At 42.5% G+C, this 16942-nt stretch overlaps 2 protein-coding genes across 2 annotated transcripts; one reads left to right on the top strand and one right to left on the bottom strand.

Annotated features, from left to right (window-relative positions):
* The first annotated feature begins 708 nt into the window (after positions 1-708).
* On the top strand, positions 709-13383 carry LOC117750554 (NAD(P) transhydrogenase, mitochondrial-like). The gene is made up of 21 exons (XM_034561821.1): positions 709-838; positions 1662-1891; positions 1988-2187; positions 2829-2916; positions 3027-3115; positions 3193-3380; positions 3855-3988; positions 4068-4259; positions 4780-4930; positions 5659-5820; positions 5907-6017; positions 6207-6352; positions 6600-6795; positions 7428-7661; positions 8230-8390; positions 8666-8845; positions 8930-9089; positions 11148-11229; positions 12285-12403; positions 12758-12873; positions 13004-13383. The coding sequence occupies exons 1-21, from the start codon at positions 709-711 to the stop codon at positions 13148-13150; spliced, it is 3216 nt and encodes a 1071-aa protein (XP_034417712.1). The 3' UTR covers positions 13151-13383.
* A 289-nt stretch (positions 13384-13672) lies between these two features.
* Positions 13673-16493, bottom strand: dtwd1 (DTW domain containing 1). The gene is made up of 5 exons (XM_034561842.1): positions 16360-16493; positions 15199-15514; positions 14898-15035; positions 14187-14472; positions 13673-14062 (listed from the first exon to the last, which is right to left on the bottom strand). Exons 2-5 carry the CDS (start codon positions 15454-15456, stop codon positions 13833-13835), a joined length of 912 nt encoding a protein of 303 aa, XP_034417733.1. The 5' UTR covers positions 15457-15514; positions 16360-16493; the 3' UTR covers positions 13673-13832.
* Between the last annotated feature and the right edge of the window lie 449 nt (positions 16494-16942).

Here is a 16942-nt window from a genome sequence, read left to right as displayed (position 1 = left end):
GGACGTGGCACAGGTGACCCTGCTCTTTCTGGGAATCTGAAAGGCAAGTCTGACAATAATACAACAAATCCTTCAGATGTGGGAATGAATCAGTAAAAGGGTGGAGGATGAAGGGCATGAATGAATGAAAGAAGACAAGAAAAAGAAACAGCTGACACAGAAATCAAAGCACAAAGCAAAAATACTAGTTTCACACTTGTATTTATTTTTGGTGTTTCAAATTGTGTTTTTGTGCGTGTTTTTTTTTTTTTTTTAATAGAAAAAGACCAGTTAGCTATTTGTGTTTTACAGTTTTCTCCTGAAAGAAGTTGTGTGTTTGTGTCTGTGTCTGTGTCCCGAGCTGTCCCCTTAAGCCCCACAACATTTGTTCTGATTTACCAGCAACCTTCTCTCTGCTCCTGCTCACAACAACCAGGCCGTACTTGGCACAGTTTGCCCACCCCCTGTGCCGTCATAATTCCAGATCTCGCGAACAGACCCGGAGTGTGTAATCAACCCTGTGTGTCGTGTCCCGCAGAGCTGAAATGTCACTTTGCTGTGTGTAGGCCTCGCAGCACTGACAACCGGAGTGTGTGACTAGGGGGCTCAGGGCCTATTCGTGGGGGTGTGATTATAATGTGCTTTCTTATTTGACAGCAGATGCAGAAGTAGTTAACTTACCGGCTACCTCCTCATTGTTTGTGTTCATATTCAAGAGCTCCAGTGGCCATGTCGACCCTCCTGCGCTGCATCTCCAGCTCTTCTGTCGTTTTACTCCAGAAAGGAGTTCGTCAGAGGATCCCTGGAAGGAGGCATTTCAGGACATTCCCTGTGTTATGGGACCAGAAGGCCTCCAGAGGTAGGACATGTACAGCTCTATTAAAATCCCCCTGCTTAACCTTTCAAGATGTTTTTTTGTGTTTTTCACAGAGGACAGCCTGGGTCTGCATGCTTTCTTGTGGTTTGGATTTCCTCTGTGTCTTACTTGAGGAATGAGAGTTCAGTCAAGGACACTCTCCCGCTTTCCAGAAGAGTAGGAAAAAAACCCTCCACCGATCGTTGAAAAAACGTTTGCGACAGGTTGCTAGAGCTCTTCCCATAATTGGGAAAGCCGTGGCGAAGCGGGGCCTGGCTGTGCTCACTGTAGGAGCCGCTAACATGTGAGAACACACGAGAGGTCAGTCAAAGGTGACATGTAAAAGATTAACTGCCGTCTGGCAGATTATGCTGCCGGGCGTTTGTTTATCGATTGTGGCCCACGATGGTCCGTGGGCCACATGTCACCGAGTGTGAGTGAGACTTTTGTTAGTTACTGAGTGCTTTTACAAGTCTGAATTGTGAACGTGTCCATGTTGGAGTGCAGGCCTCTCTGTGTGTGCTGGCTCAGAGCCAATCACCTGCTAATAATGTCTCCGTGGTGGAGAGGTCACCGCGCCGTGTATGGAGAGAAATGTGTAACCCGACACTGTTTCCAGCCACACAATATCGGCTGTACACGCATTCTCTCCTGTGTTGTTGCACAAAAAGATTATAACAATTTCCCCAAAACTTTTTTTAATAATAAAAGACTTTTGGTTAATTGTCTGAAAGCTTCCGATACGTTTTAGTTTCTTGATAAAGACATGCATTCCCGAGCGTTTTACGTTCAGCAGACTCGACTATCCGCTGGTGTCTGTGTTCAGGTGTGCTCTACAAGGACCTGGTGGTTGGGGTTCCTAAGGAGACGCTACAGAATGAGCGCCGCGTGGCCTTGTCTCCTGTCGGGGTTGAGGCGCTGGTCAAACAGGGCTTCAAGGTGCAGGTGGAGACTGGAGCTGGAGAGGAGTCCAAGTTCTCCGATCAGCATTACAGAGAGGCTGGAGCCACCATCACCGACGTCAATGGAGCCCTTGGCTCAGACTTGGTCCTCAAGGTTCGCACGCGTCTGTTTGCTCTTCTAATAAGACAATTCGGTGTGTAGATATTACTGCATATCTCCTCCTTGCTGATCCTTTTTTTTCCGCTGTAGGTTCGAGCCCCCAGTTTGAGCGAGGCCGACCTGCTGAAGCCTCACTCCACCTTGGTGAGCTTCATCTATCCAGCGCAGAACCCGGAGCTGATGAGGAAGCTGTCGGAGAGGCAGAGCAATGTGCTGGCCATGGACCAGGTGCCCCGGGTCACCATCGCACAGGGCTACGACGCACTCAGCTCCATGGCTAACATCGCCGGGTAAACACAAATAATACAATGACGATTATAATAAATCGGCTGTATTTATATTGCATCTTCCGTAACATGAAATGTAGCTCAAAGTGCTTCACAAGAGAGAAATATAAGGGTATTTTAAAAACAGGGGACACAAGAAATTAAAATGATAAAATAATGAAATCCACAAAATGGGATAATTATAGTAATAAATACTTGACGGTGGTAAAAATATTTTTTAAGATTAAAGAACAAGTATGAAAAATATAATTTTGAGCTGTTTGTTAAACCTATCAACAGAAGTCGCTTGTCTTATTTGTGATAGCAAATAAGTGTGTTATGTTTGAACATACTATTGACTGAACTATTTTTAAGTAATTTGTGTGAGCAAGCCAGCACCAGACGACCTCAGGGAACGTAATCTGAGAGGTCTGAAGGTGCTTTCAGGTCTTAAAAACAAGTAAAGATAATTTAATTCCTCGACGTTAAAGGAACCAGTGTAATGGCGTTATTACTAATATGTCTTTTATTTATATATATATATATATATATATATATATATATATATATATATATATATATATATATTGTGAACATTCTTGCTGCTGCGTTTAGAAGTCGCAGCCTATCAATAATTTGTTGCTATAAATATGTTTGATTTGTAGGTACAAAGCTGTGATTTTGGCTGCGAACCACTTTGGCCGGTTCTTTACTGGTCAGATCACAGCTGCAGGAAAAGTCCCCCCAGCCAAGGTAACCGTCCACATATTATGCAGGACAACGTGAGCGTCTTCCCACAATCTTTTCTTTTCACTTTTCAATCGTCGAACAACAATGCATGGAGATGATTCTGCTGCACACAGGTCCTGGTTATTGGAGGTGGAGTGGCTGGTTTGGCAGCAGCAGGTGCAGCCAAGTCAATGGGAGCCATCGTCCGAGGATTTGACACCAGGTATTAGATGAAACGTTGCGTCTCAGACTGAGTGATGGTGGTCGTGATGAGTAACCTGACTGGGTGTTGACTGACAGGCCAGCAGCCCTGGAGCAGTTCAAATCCTTCGGGGCAGAGCCCTTAGAGATCCACATCAAAGAGTCCGGCGATGGGGTTGGAGGTTATGCCAAAGAGATGTCTCCGGAGTTCATTGCAGCGGAGATGGCGCTTTTCGCCAAGCAGTGTAAAGAGGTCGACATTCTCATCAGCACTGCCCTGATTCCAGGTCAGTCGCACTGGTACCTTCTCCCTCTCTTGTCTTTAAGCTTCAGGTGATTTGAAGCTGCATTCATCGATATTTGTTGCATAGTAACATTGAACCAGTGGGATGAACCCACTGAGGGAGAACTACCACTCAACTCTGGAAGTCTTTTAGCTTATTTTCTTTTTTTAGCATCCTGCAAATGTACTTTTTAGTCGAGACTTAGCAGCACCCCAGATATCTAAGTAAGTGCGGATTAAAACAAAGCAGGTAGACCAACACACCACTTCATGTAGATACTAATATTGCTTCTTGTTTGCTGATTGTGTGAGTAGGCCCTGAATTGCAAACGCATTAGCCATAACACTTTGATCTGCTTGTTTTAGATGTTCTTCTGCCCCCTTGTGGGCTTTAAAGTGGATTCACTGCCCTCTGCTTTTTCTTGTGTCTCAGACTGCATGATATCATGAACATTTGATGTTTCCTTTTCCCGCGCAGGGAAGCGCGCTCCCATTCTGATCAAAAGGGAGTTTGTGGAGTCGATGAAGGACGGCTCCGTGGTGGTGGATCTGGCTGCAGAGGCAGGGGGCAACATCGAAACCACCAAGCCTGGAGAGCTGCACGTGCACAAGGTTTGGTCAAGAACAAAAGAAATTCATTGAAAGCCTGTTTTTGATATAGAATTTACTGATCTATGTTTTTCACAACTAGGGAGTAACACACATTGGCTACACAGACCTGCCCAGCCGCTTGGCCACCCAGGCCAGCACTCTGTATTCGAACAACGTCCTGAAGCTGCTGAAGGCCATCAGCCCAGACAAGGAATACTTCCACTACGAGCCCAAAGACGAGTTCAACTATGGAACGATCGATCATGTCATCCGTGGGACTCTTGTTATGAAGGTGAGATATCACTGTCACTGTCTACTGGCAGCCTCCGTTCCCATCCTGGCGTCCATCCGTCCCTCGTGGCATCACGCTAGGATACGCCGCCAAACGAGGACGAGAAAACACACGATCCCGGCAGGGAAAAGCTCATGTTGGATCCCAGCGAGAATGTTTTGAACGTTTCAAAATATCCTTTTCCGGGAATTTTGGCTTTGACACATTGTTTATGGCAGAGAAAGCATGCAACCTCAAAAGGACATATCAGGTTACCCCCTTTTTAAACTTAAGCATTATTCCGGCTCCCTAAAAGAGAGCCTGTTAACTGGTTTGTGATTGCTGTTTGTTCAGTTTATTCTGCTCTGCGGTCCATGAGTTTGTGTTTTGAGTGCTCCCACCATCCAGGCGAGATCCCCCACAATGCAAGACTCGATGTCTCTTTCTCACGCACAGCTCTGTGGACGTCTTCTGTGTTCTCACACTCGTCTGCTTGTGTTTTTTTTTTTTTTTTTTCTTTTCTTTTTTCTATTGTGTGCAGGAAGGCAAGGACATTTTCCCGGCCCCCCTCCCCAAAACATCACCCCCAGCTCCAGTGAAACAGAAAACAGTCGCAGAGTTGGCGGCTGAGAAGACGACGGTGACCTCTCCCTTCAACCGCACAATGACCTCTGCTGGCATCTACACCGCAGGTCAGACATGAATGTACATATATAAATTCAGACTACTACTACCAGACAATTGGCACAATTTCATGTGGAATTTCAAGGTATTTGTCGGAGGGAAAAACAGGCCTTCTCTGGAGAGGGAAAACAATTTAATTGTTTTGTTTTGTTTGGCCTAAATAGTTTCAAAGCTTTTCTGAACATTACATTTGATGTACAATATGGAGCATTTCCAAATGGAGCTGAAACAACAACAAAAAAAAAGATCTCCAACTATCTTGATAACCCTAACCTTTGTTTAAGTACATTTTCAAGCAGAAATGCCAAAGATATCGATGGTTTAAGACGTTCAATTGTGCTGTTGAAGTAAGCAATTTTAAGACGTCTCCGTGGGCTTTAAAATGCCACCATGGAGAAATAACTTCCCCTTATTCTCCGTAGTATTGATTTAATCAAGAAAACAATCTGCACATTAATTTATAGTAAACATAATGTTTACCAGCTCTTAATGGGCCTTTTGAATGCAGACACTAATTGAACACATTTTTGGGAAAGTATGACAGACGAGTTCAGTTCTTTGAAGTGTAGGAGAAACTGGGAATCATCACACTTGCATAACATAGTTATAAAAATAGAAGTATTTGTTCTTTTCTTAATTATTCCATTGCTTTAATAGTAGAAAAATAAAACTGGGACTGGAAATAAAAAGACTGTCAGACATACTGTAACGACAACACTGCTCTGTCTCTCTGTAGGCGTGTCCACCTGTCTGGCTCTGGGCATCATTTCTCCGAACGCAGCTTTCACCCAGATGGTCACCACCTTCGGCTTGTCTGGGATTGTGGGATACCACACCGTGTGGGGCGTGACCTCCGCTCTGCACTCACCCCTCATGTCTGTCACCAACGCCATCTCAGGTCAGGAGTCTGTACAAGATGGTCATGGCCACATTTCTATGTGTTTTTGATCTGATGGCGTGACATCCGTCTGTCCTCTCTTGCAGGTCTGACAGCTGTTGGAGGTCTGGTGCTGATGGGTGGAGGTCTCACACCCTCCAGCCTGCCCGAGGGTCTCGCTCTTGCTGCTGCCTTTGTTTCCTCAATCAACATCGCCGGTCTGACATTCGTCACTTAAACACAGAAATACAAATAGAGAACAAGATTCATTGTCTGCCCAATCCAATGGAAAAAAATAAATAAATATATATTTATTTATTTATTTTTAATAAATATATATATATATATATATATTTATTTATTATTATTTTATATATATATATATTTATTTATTTATTTATATGCAGGTGGTTTCCTGATCACCAAGAGGATGTTGGACATGTTCAAGCGTCCCACTGACCCTCCAGAGTACAACTACCTGTACATGCTGCCTGGGGCTGCATTTATTGGGGGATATGGCGCCTCATTGGCTGCTGGATACAACATCGAGCAGGTAACTGGACATATAGCTCTTCATTCCACTCACATTTGTTCTCCATAAAGGTATTTGCAAGTAGCTTGTATTATTAAAGCTATGGTTGGTAATGTTGAGAAACCAGCAAGGATACGCCACAGTTTAAAAATGATCCAACCAAAGAAAATCCAGTCCTCTTTTTTTCCAGGGAAAGTAGTACAAGCTCTAAAAACCTATACTCGAATAAGTCTGACTTGTGTGTTTTTATTTTATTTTCCTACCTCAGATGATCTACTTGGGCTCAGGCTTGTGTTGTGTCGGGGCGCTGGCGGGCCTCTCTGCCCAGCGCACCAGTCGCTTGGGGAACGTCCTGGGCATGATGGGAGTGGCAGGGGGCATCGCTGCCACCCTCGGTTCCCTCAAACCCTCACCAGAGCTGTTGTCCCAGATGTCTCTGGCCATGGCCACGGGGGGAACCCTGGGTAGGTGGCTTCATGCTTTAGGAAGAGCTATAACTGAGATACACGTGATGTCGGGAGGTCTTTGATTTAAACAATCAAAAGAAATCAATAAAACTTGAGCCATTGCGCCATATTGAGTCCAGCGGTTTGTGTAGAAAACGGCAAGACCACCGTGAATGAGTTGCATGTTATTAACTCCGCATGAGACTCCTCTGGTCTTTGAAGAGTGTGATTTTTCTTTTTTGCTAATTCATAACAGAACATCAATCATCCCGCCCGGATACGGAGAGATGAGTGGATGTTGTCATCCCGTGTGAATGTTGTGCATGTTAATAGTAATACAAGAAAGCAGGTTGATAAATGGCGTTTTAATCACGCAGGAAGCCGACCATGAGGGTTTACTCAGTTAAATTTGTGTTTTCAAGAAAACACACATAAATACTTAACTTAGGACTCATTAGATTGACTTTCAAGATCCGGCCCCGTTTGTTAAGAGTTAGTGAAAGCAGGTGTTTGCCTTTTAACCATTTTCTTAATTTTTGTACGTCATATTTCTTTTATCTTTTTGTATTTAAATGTAGCCAATGTGCATGCGAAGTTTGGTGCCTGGTGAAAAACTGAAATCTGTTGCTTGTTGGATCTTCATATTTCAGGTCTGACACTTGCCAAGCGTATTGAAATCTCAGACTTGCCGCAGCTCGTGGCGGCCTTCCACAGCCTTGTGGGTCTGGCTGCTGTTCTCACCTGCGTCGCCGAGTTCATGATTGAGTTCCCTCACCTTGACACTCACCCAGCCGCCGGTGTACTTAAGACCGTGGCCTATATGGGCACCTACATCGGAGGCGTCACCTTCAGTGGCTCACTGGTGGCCTACGGCAAGCTTCAAGGTAAAGGGATGTACTTCAATAAAATGTGTGTGTATGTATGTATGTATATATATATATATAGTGCATGTGACATGTTTTAAAGTATAGAATCTGTTCTTTATTTGGCACAGACACACTAATATCTGTATAAACACACTTAAGCTCTGCGTCCTCTGGCACTGATTGTCTCTTTCATCTAGTTAAAGCCAAAGATCCTCTGGTAAATCCAGGCCTGGGCTGGGAGGGAGGAGGGGGGGGTTGTGTGCATGTGTCAGCAGTCACTAATTTGCATTGCAGTGCGACTGATCAAGAGGAACACATGAGAAGCTTTCCGGTAATTTGTAATGGGTCGTGGCTGCATGGCTGTAGTTTGGTGGATGGGACAGACTGGCTGATTAGAGGCCTCCACGGGGGTCGTCTGACAGTTCAAAGATACTCGACGCTGCTCGAGGAAAAAGTGTGTTTACGTCTTTTTATCTTGTCAAATGATTCCCCCCCCCCCCCCCCCCCCCCCGCCGCCGCACAAGAAGAGTGACAATAATGTCCGGCTTCTCTGAGTTTTGTTTGTTGGAAATGTTTTTGGTTTTAGGCGTCCTGAACTCTGCCCCCCTGCATTTGCCGGGACGACACATGATGAACGCCGGTCTGATGGCGGCGTCGATGGGAGGCATGGTGCCCTTTATGCTCAGTTCGACCTACGGTACCGGCATGGGGTGTCTAATAGGAGTGTCTGGGCTTTCCACTATTATGGTGAGTTTCAACGACTCAAAAAAGCAGAAAAAAACACTCATACAAAATAAAAAGATGTGCAACAATTCAAATCTGTTAATTGATTTTTTTTTCTTTTTTCTTTGAGTACGCTAGAATGTTAGTCACTCTTTTTAATACATGGATTAAATTATTAAATTTTTACTCTGAGCCAAATTTTGTAATGTTACTGTGCGCATTTCAATTAGAATATTGCTGCATTATGCAATTTGCGTAAGTGGCTTACGCTTATTTTAACTCCTCCCACCTCCCCACAGGGTGTCACCCTGACCGCAGCCATTGGCGGCGCTGACATGCCCGTGGTCATCACCGTGTTGAACAGCTACTCCGGATGGGCGCTCTGTGCCGAAGGCTTCCTATTGGACAACAATCTGATGACGATTGTCGGAGCTCTGATTGGCTCCTCCGGTGCCATCCTCTCCTACATCATGTGTGTGGTGAGTAGGCGCGCGTGTGTACAGTCACAGGTGTGAACTTGCACAGATACCTGAGACAGAGTTGTCGTCCTCCTCTCCTCCAAGGCGATGAACCGTTCCCTGGCCAATGTGATCCTGGGTGGATACGGGACCACTTCCACAGCGGGCGGTAAGCCGATGGAGATTGTTGGCACTCACACCGAGGTCAACTTGGACCAGACCATCGACATAATCAAAGAAGCCAGCAGCATCATCATCACACCAGGTACACACTGTACTGTACATGCAACGCAAGACATTCACCTACTTAAAAAAATGTTACGCACTAATAATAATCAATACATTTTTATAGATTCATGATGTTTCTGAGTGCATTTTTATGAATTGCCATTATGGATACAGCTGCTGTATAAAACAGAAAAGTGACAGTTTTAAATCAACATTTATTTTTCTCTTTTGCCTGTCACAGCTCTATTAAAGCGTAATTTTAAAGCATCGCATTCCTATTACATAGTCGGACTCACAATGTCTGTTTTAAGCTTTAAAAAAAATCGGCGTAATCTATATCACCCACAATGCAACGCTAACTAAGTCCTTGAATGTACAGATTCAAGTGTCCTATACTTGTAGCGGCTAATTTAACCTTGAGCCTTAAGCAAAGAAGAGGAGCGGGCAACAACAAGTCTGGCAACTACTCACTTCTATCTAACTCCACACCAACAGATTTCTTTTCATTTTTATTTTCATACCTGTAGTCATCAGACCCAATCGACACTTACTCAAGTGACATCACTTGAGGCACCTTTAACAGATTTCCCACCGCTCCCTCTGGAGACACAAAAGGCTTCATACTACTTATTTTAACATTTTCACTTGAACTCCATCAGACCTGTGACCAGAATTTAATATGTAAAACGTTAAATTTCCCCTTTTTTTGAAGTTTCAATTCAGAGGAATACCAGGAAAACTAGTAAACTAGCCATTTTATGTGGAGACAGTTCAACAGATGGAACATATTTTGAGTATCTCATGGCCAAAAAGACTGCACGGTAGTTAACACGTATGGGGTAATCTGCTATTGTGGCTAAAGACTAATTACACCTGATCTTTGTGGTCATTTTTAACCACGCATACATGAAGTCCGGTAGCAAAACCTTTTCCACCAGCACATAGTGGAAACAATCCTAATAAAGACCAGAGCCTTCAGTAGAGATGGGTGCAGAAAGACGTTTGGGCTGACATCAGAGACGAAGGTGGAGTATCACATTCCCTCATCACCGGACAGCTCGGATCCTTTTCTGCACTCCAGCTGCAGCTTTTCAACGATCTCACTCATCAGATGAACTTCACCCGACAAAGTGACCTGAAAAGTCTGAGCCTGACCGCTCTGCCAAGACAGGGATCAAAAAAGCGGAGGAAAAGTAAAATGTCTGGAAATGGTCGTCGTCTTGGACTCATTGACATTGACAGTAACTAATTAAACTCAGAATATTGAAGCCATGGTAACCACAAGAGGGAGCAGTTTGTCCACAAATTATCTCACTTCCACATGGACTCTTAAAGTAAATAAAGTGAGTGTGTCAATACATATTTGTCAGCAGTCAGAGCAGCGGATGATGCATTTGATTTGAGCGAAATGGAAACCAAATCCTGATTTATTAAAAAAAAACTGAGTACCCTGAACAAGAGCAACCACTCTAAACTCTAACTTGGATCCTTGGATTGCCGTTGTTTTCCAGTGGCTCCAAACCTACACAGGGACAGCTGTGTGGTCCAACATGCTGGTTTGATTAGAGAAACGGTGAAAAGTCACTAGAGTCCAGGCTCAAGATTTCTCCATGCGCTGTCAACAATAAAGCACGGCAGCGAGGAAACAGAAGGCTCCAATTGCCTGGGGAATTGGAAGATACGGGTTACGGGGTGACTGGCTTCAAAAAACTTGATTCGGGGTGATGCTGAACTCTCCAAGGTACCTGACCACCAAGGTGAAACGGGGGTTAGGCAGAGCTCTTTGCACGCAGGGTACCCAAATGCACACCACACATGCGAAAGGTTACAGAAGAAAAATGTCTCTCAAACCAGTGAACCCCTGTGATTTATTACAGAGAGACTTGTGGTGGATGAGGACAGGGAGAGGGGGACAACCGAAAGTATGAAGGGTAGAGGAATCTGCTGGCTTGCAAAATAAACTGTTATTGTGCCGACGGCTCACTCAATCCAATGGGGCTGCAAACAAAATAAGACAATTGAATAATAATAATAAGATTTAGATGGCATTTCTTAGGATACTGCATGTTTATTCTCTGTATGTTTCTGTGGACAGGTTGGGGTCTGTGTGCAGCCAAAGCCCAGTACCCGATTGCAGACATGGTGAAGATGCTGAAGGAACAGGGCAAGAGTGTCAGGTGACTGGCTGTGCTCGCCTTCTACTTTATAAAAAAAGATGGCTGCTGCTTCTTCTTTCAGTGGGACATACCATTTTAAGATTTCAGGCCTGGTTGATTTTAGAATTTCTATTTGAGTGAAAACTATTTAATTGTGCATTGACTTTAGCAGTCTAGAGTCTTGTTGCTCATACATGAGCTCCAATTGTGTGCAGAGTTTAAATTGAATTAATTTAATTTTTTTTTAGAAAAACTGTAATATAGCACGTATATTCCGGGAATGTTTCCACAGACACTGCACACACACACATATATATATATATATATATATATATATATATATATATATATATATATATATACACACACACGTTCCTCACTGGGCCCAAAAGGCTCAATCACAATTGTGTTGCCTCCTTCTGCGGTTTAGTGACTTGAAAACCTTCGAGATTAGTACTTTAAATCTAATCGAACTGAAAAACAACTCCTTTCCAACACCTGATTGGAAAGAAAGACTTTCTTTGTCTCCTGATAGCAAAGCTGGAAACGAAAGTTCTTTCTAAAGTCTTCTCGACAGTACGGACTTAACGAAGAGACAGAAGTACATTTACTCAAGCATTGTCCTTGAGTTACATTTACAGATTTTACTTTTACACTGCTTTTAAAATGAGAAAATATTGTACTTTTTACTCTATTTATGTGACTATTATGGTAACTTAGCATGTTAAAGCTCAAACAACCCAACAATGTACGGAAGTGGTCGATAGTAACTGCTTCATCCCAACGTCTATAACATGAACATACTACTTACCAGTAATGACAAATAAATCAAATAATATTATATATAAAATATATCACTGAGGGGAGACATTTTACTATTAATACTTTTGCTGAACTGTTTAAAAAAATAATGTTGCTGCTTTTTATTCAGGAAATATCTTAATACTCCACCACTGAATATATTCTGAATCTTTTTAGAAAGACGGTGCATTTTTATTTTGTTCAGCAGGGAGTAGTGAGTTTTCAATGCAACTCAAGATGTGTTGATGAGCAGTAATATGTTTTGTCTCCAACAGGTTTGGTATCCACCCAGTGGCCGGTCGCATGCCCGGCCAGCTGAATGTCCTCTTGGCTGAGGCCGGCGTTCCCTATGACGTGGTCCTGGAGATGGAGGAGATCAATGAAGACTTTCCAGGTTAACTGTTTTTTATTATCATCTGAAGAAAACTGATGTGATTCAAATATGTATTACATGGTTGTCACTTTGGCAGGAAGTTACTATACTTCAGTTATGTGTATTAATCTCACACGCACTTGGGAGCAGCCTCATTTTGTGCCTTGATGTTTAGACACGGCAGTTTTATCAGGGCAATGGTTTTGTTTTCTTAGCAACCGGGCGAGCTTACTCAGACACATGGTTCTGTTTATGACCGAGGGAGATAAGTGTGGTGCTGAGGAACCCAATGACACTTCTGAGGACAATTGCAGGGCATTTCGCCAGCGGTTTGTCCGCGTTGTGTATGAATGTGTAAACATCTGTGGCCCACAGAGACAGACTTAACACTGGTCATCGGAGCCAACGACACAGTGAATTCTGCAGCACAAGAGGATCCCAACTCCATAATCGCTGGCATGCCAGTTCTGGAGGTGTGGAAGTCTAAACAGGTTGGTTTATCCTTTTTTTAAAAAAATGTATTTTAACTACCGTTGATATGTATTACTGCACCAACATTATCACTATATTTCTATCTGTGTGGTGCAGTGACCATATGTACTTATTTAAACTTTGCTCCAGGTGATAGTGATGAAGCGCACACTGGGTGTGGGCTATGCTGCAGTAGATAACCCCATTTTTTACAAGCCCAACACATCGATGTTGCTAGGAGACGCCAAGAAGACATGTGACAGCCTGCAAGCCAAGATCAGAGAGGCCTTCTACTAGTGGCCCCCGATTGGTTTACCATCATGGACCGTAGTTCTCAAGTAGAGGCACGTTCACACATACTGTATTTCCCAGCATTAGCTTTAGGATTTAACAAATGTATCGGGCCTGCAACAAATGTGATTCTATTACAAAGATGCCCAGGACTTATACGATTTATTTTTTTTGCGAGTAAAATGAGACATAAATATCTAATACAAAGTGTACTGATTTGTAAATAAAAATATTTAAAGATCCATTTCTTTGGTCATTATTACATTTTATATTCAAAGATTTAAATCATTCACTGAAGCCTGCATGAATTAAAGTGGGAGGAGCATTAAGTCAACATATTAAAAATAATTATTTCCAACATTTTTAATGAAACACCAAGGCAATACTATTTCCAGAATATCCCAATTAACTGTCACTTTGCAGATGTTTTTTTTAATTGTTATTACTATTAGCCAGTTTGTTGCAGCTGTATAATTTTGATTTCATAGCCATAGTGTGTCTTGTATTTACTCATATCAAACAAACCTCTTTTACATTTGGCAATTGTAAACTGTGTTTTATTGCATATTAGACAAATACCATCTCATACAAAATAAAAATATCAGTCAGCCATAAAACAAAACTCATGAACTGTAGCTGAAGAGTAGATTCACAATTTTGACAAGTCTCTTGCAGCTGATTTGATTCCTCAGCATTTTCCAGCAGAAGTCTTCGCTTTGTTGACAACTGAGTGCAGGTAGGAGTAGAAGAAGAGAAGGTTGTCATATTCTCCATTATACTCCTGAGCAAGGCAATGTTCTCGGAAGTCCTTGAGAAAATAATAAATGGCCTCGATAGTAGCTAGGTAGGTGTTTGGTTTGCCCTTCTGGCTGCGCCAGAAACACGTTTTCCTCGTTGTCAACTCCACCCGGAGCAGATCTGGAGGAGAACACACACGTCAGAGAGCACTCAAACACAGCGTGAGAGCATGTTAAACAGCGTTGTGGGTGAAGTAAATTAGTCCCTAATAATCACCAGCACAAATGCAATATTTCATAATTACCTTGCAGTCTTTCATCTGTGCTGATCTTGTTGGTCTGGTTCCATGTGCTGTCGATGAAGACCACCCTCTGTAGGGGATACACCCCTGACTCCGAGCCCGTTGCCTCATCTGGGCTCGACTCTGGTTTCTCTGCCACGTGTGTGGCGCTTTGAACTGCCTCAGTTTTCAGCCTCTTTCTGCGGGGTTCATAAGAGGACCTGTGTGACCTGCTGTCTGTCATGTCATGCAAACACTGCATCATGTCTTGAACTGAGACCGCCCCTGGACCAGGAAACACCAACACCACCTGGAGAGAGCAGCGAGACAACAGATTCAGAGAGGAACCCCATCATACAACCAAAGTACAAAGAAATGGTGCTCGATATGTTTCTATAATGTGGTGATTTACATATGCTTTAATTAGGAAGCACTGAAAGAGAGGAATACAGTTTAAAAGGAGCTAAATAAAGTTGAGCATCAGACCAGTAAACTGAGTAAAATAGTTGAGAAAGCAAAAAGGAAAAAAACTAAAGTTGGAAACTGTCAAATATAATAAGCATATGAAGCTTGTGCACTGGTAGTTTTCCTTATTTTTTTAGTCCCTTTCAATTATACAGACCAAACAATCTTGAACATACTTGTTAGTTGCAGTCTTCAAAGCTACAGCTGTACAATGGCACCAAAGGTGTAAAATAAAGTGGCAGTGTTCTTATAATATGGAAATCCTCTAACCTGGTCCTTTTCATAGTCGGGTATGCAGGGGTAAGTGTATATTGTGACGTCATTGGGTGCGAGGATCTTGGCATGGATTGCAGTGCTCTTTCCATCCGTCTCATTGGGATGCTTGATGATGTCTATCTTCACTGGAAGCTGAGCATAGCATACAATATGTAGAGGTAACATTTCTCAAATATTACATAAAAGATATTACAACATTTTCCACATTAGGCTACTACTATCACAGCAACTCCATACAGTAGCTGAAGGCCTCTTTTAAACAAACAATCAAAAAGAGTCCTGACCGCTTACTGACCTTGATTAAAGGAATTTCTTGCAGGTTGACACCCAGTAATGAACAGCACGTGTAGCAGAAGAACATCCTTGATCCTCCACATTTAGAGCATTTCAACCTGCCCCTCTCCTGCGCCTTCTCCAGCACGGCATGCGATGCCAACTTTAGACCTTGGAGAGGCTGCTTGGCAGGCTCCCGAGTGTCTGATGAATCACTAGAGACTGTTGTTTTGTTACGGCAACTAGGATGGAGACCCTGGTCTTGATCCAAGCTGCTCATGGTTCCTCTTTAAATGTTGAGAGACCAGTGTGGAAGTATGTAGGCCCAAAGTTCACATCTGAACAAGAATGACAAAACAAACAATGCAAATATCTGTAGACAGAAACAATCAAACATTTACAGAACTTTAAAAGTGAAGGATGCAAGAATGTGAAAGCAACAAAAAAAGGTTATTAAAAAAAGTTAAATACATGAGTAGTTTGTCAAATTGAATTTAGTTAGAAGATATTCGGTTTATTAAATACAACATAAGTCGTGTGATGAGACTGGATCATGTCTAGGATTTTAGTAGAAATATATGATTTACCTTGAATGCTTTCTTTCTAATTTCATATCTTGTTTGGGTACCTCAGGTCTGAAATTAGCTGCCTAATGAATTCAGGCTCCCAAAAAAAGAAGTCTGCAAATGTGAATGTAGAGTATGAATGAATTGTATGTGTCCCCTTTCCTTTTTTCCTATATTTATATAGTTTACTTAGCTTTTCTTTTTTTGCCTGGTATAAACGTAATTATTATTATCATAATAAATACACGTCATACAATTGTCTGACGTTGTTTGACTGTTTATCAGATTGAAATGATCACAATAACTCATTCCCAGTGGAAACACGAAAGTATCAACGCTCACACTGAAACTCCTGTCACGTTAGGAGCAGCCAGCCATTGAGTCGAAGCATCCTGGGATATATATTTATATATAAAAGGACATATAATGAATGTAAAGTGAGCTAAACCAGCAGTTGCAGTACAGTAAACAGGATCTCCTTCATGCTAGTGAAGCTAGCTTCTGTCGCTAGCTCTGTCTCCTAGTCTCCTGGTCATGGTGGCTAGTTACGTTCACTGACACCAAACAAACAACATGAACCACACGTTGGCGGAGCTGAGTTGAGTTGCAATAAATACCTTTTCCATTTGCTAACGTGACTCAATCGCAATAACAAAGTTTTCCGACAGCGTGTAGATCCGCGCGAGCGTCTTCTTCGACACCGGAAGTAGTAATTTGGTTGGTTACCCTTTGCTATGCAACAAATTACGGAAGCTTGATGGACGATGGACAGCGACATTACCTGCAGGTGGTGGAAAGCGAGACCTGTGAGGGTAACATTACAGCCCCGAAGACGGTGAGTAATACGGAAGACTCTGGGTCAGTCAACAGTTAACCTAGTTAAGTAAACCAGGACAGTTAACCTAGTTAAGTAAACCAGAGCGTTTAGTTGTTGAATTATGTTACATAGTCAGTAGTGTTGAAAACTTGAACTTGGTCAGTCATTTTAAGGTTTAATCGTGGTTTATTAGAAAGATGTTATGTGAACGTTGTAAAAGATGTAAATTAACTCAGTTTACACATTTTGTGTTTTGTTTTTAATATCTAAACATATAATTACTTAAAACTATTAAAACATGTCCTTTTTGTGAACTATTCAAAGAGTTTTCGCTCTGGTCCATTTGTGCAGCCCATTACGCACTTAATTTGTTTCATAACATA

The sequence above is a fragment of the Cyclopterus lumpus genome, chromosome 3 (assembly GCF_009769545.1).
Source record: "Cyclopterus lumpus isolate fCycLum1 chromosome 3, fCycLum1.pri, whole genome shotgun sequence".
Taxonomy (NCBI): Eukaryota; Metazoa; Chordata; class Actinopteri; order Perciformes; family Cyclopteridae; genus Cyclopterus; species Cyclopterus lumpus.
Note: the sequence above shows the minus strand (reverse complement) of the source record. Positions and strands in the feature narration are given on the sequence as shown.

Excerpts from the sequence above, each read along its gene's own strand:
- LOC117750554 (XM_034561821.1), top strand. The coding sequence starts at position 709 with ATGTCGACCCTCCTGCGCTGCATCTCCAGCTCTTCTGTCGTTTTACTC. Across the intron at positions 839-1,661 it reads GGACCAGAAGGCCTCCAGAG|GTGTGCTCTACAAGGACCTG; the intron begins GTAGGACATGTA and ends GTCTGTGTTCAG. Across the intron at positions 2,917-3,026 it reads GAAAAGTCCCCCCAGCCAAG|GTCCTGGTTATTGGAGGTGG; the intron begins GTAACCGTCCAC and ends TGCTGCACACAG.
- dtwd1 (XM_034561842.1), bottom strand. The coding sequence starts at position 15,456 with ATGAGCAGCTTGGATCAAGACCAGGGTCTCCATCCTAGTTGCCGTAAC. Across the intron at positions 14,473-14,897 it reads CCGACTATGAAAAGGACCAG|GTGGTGTTGGTGTTTCCTGG; the intron begins GTTAGAGGATTT and ends TGCTCTCTCCAG. Across the intron at positions 14,063-14,186 it reads CACAGATGAAAGACTGCAAG|ATCTGCTCCGGGTGGAGTTG; the intron begins GTAATTATGAAA and ends GTTCTCCTCCAG.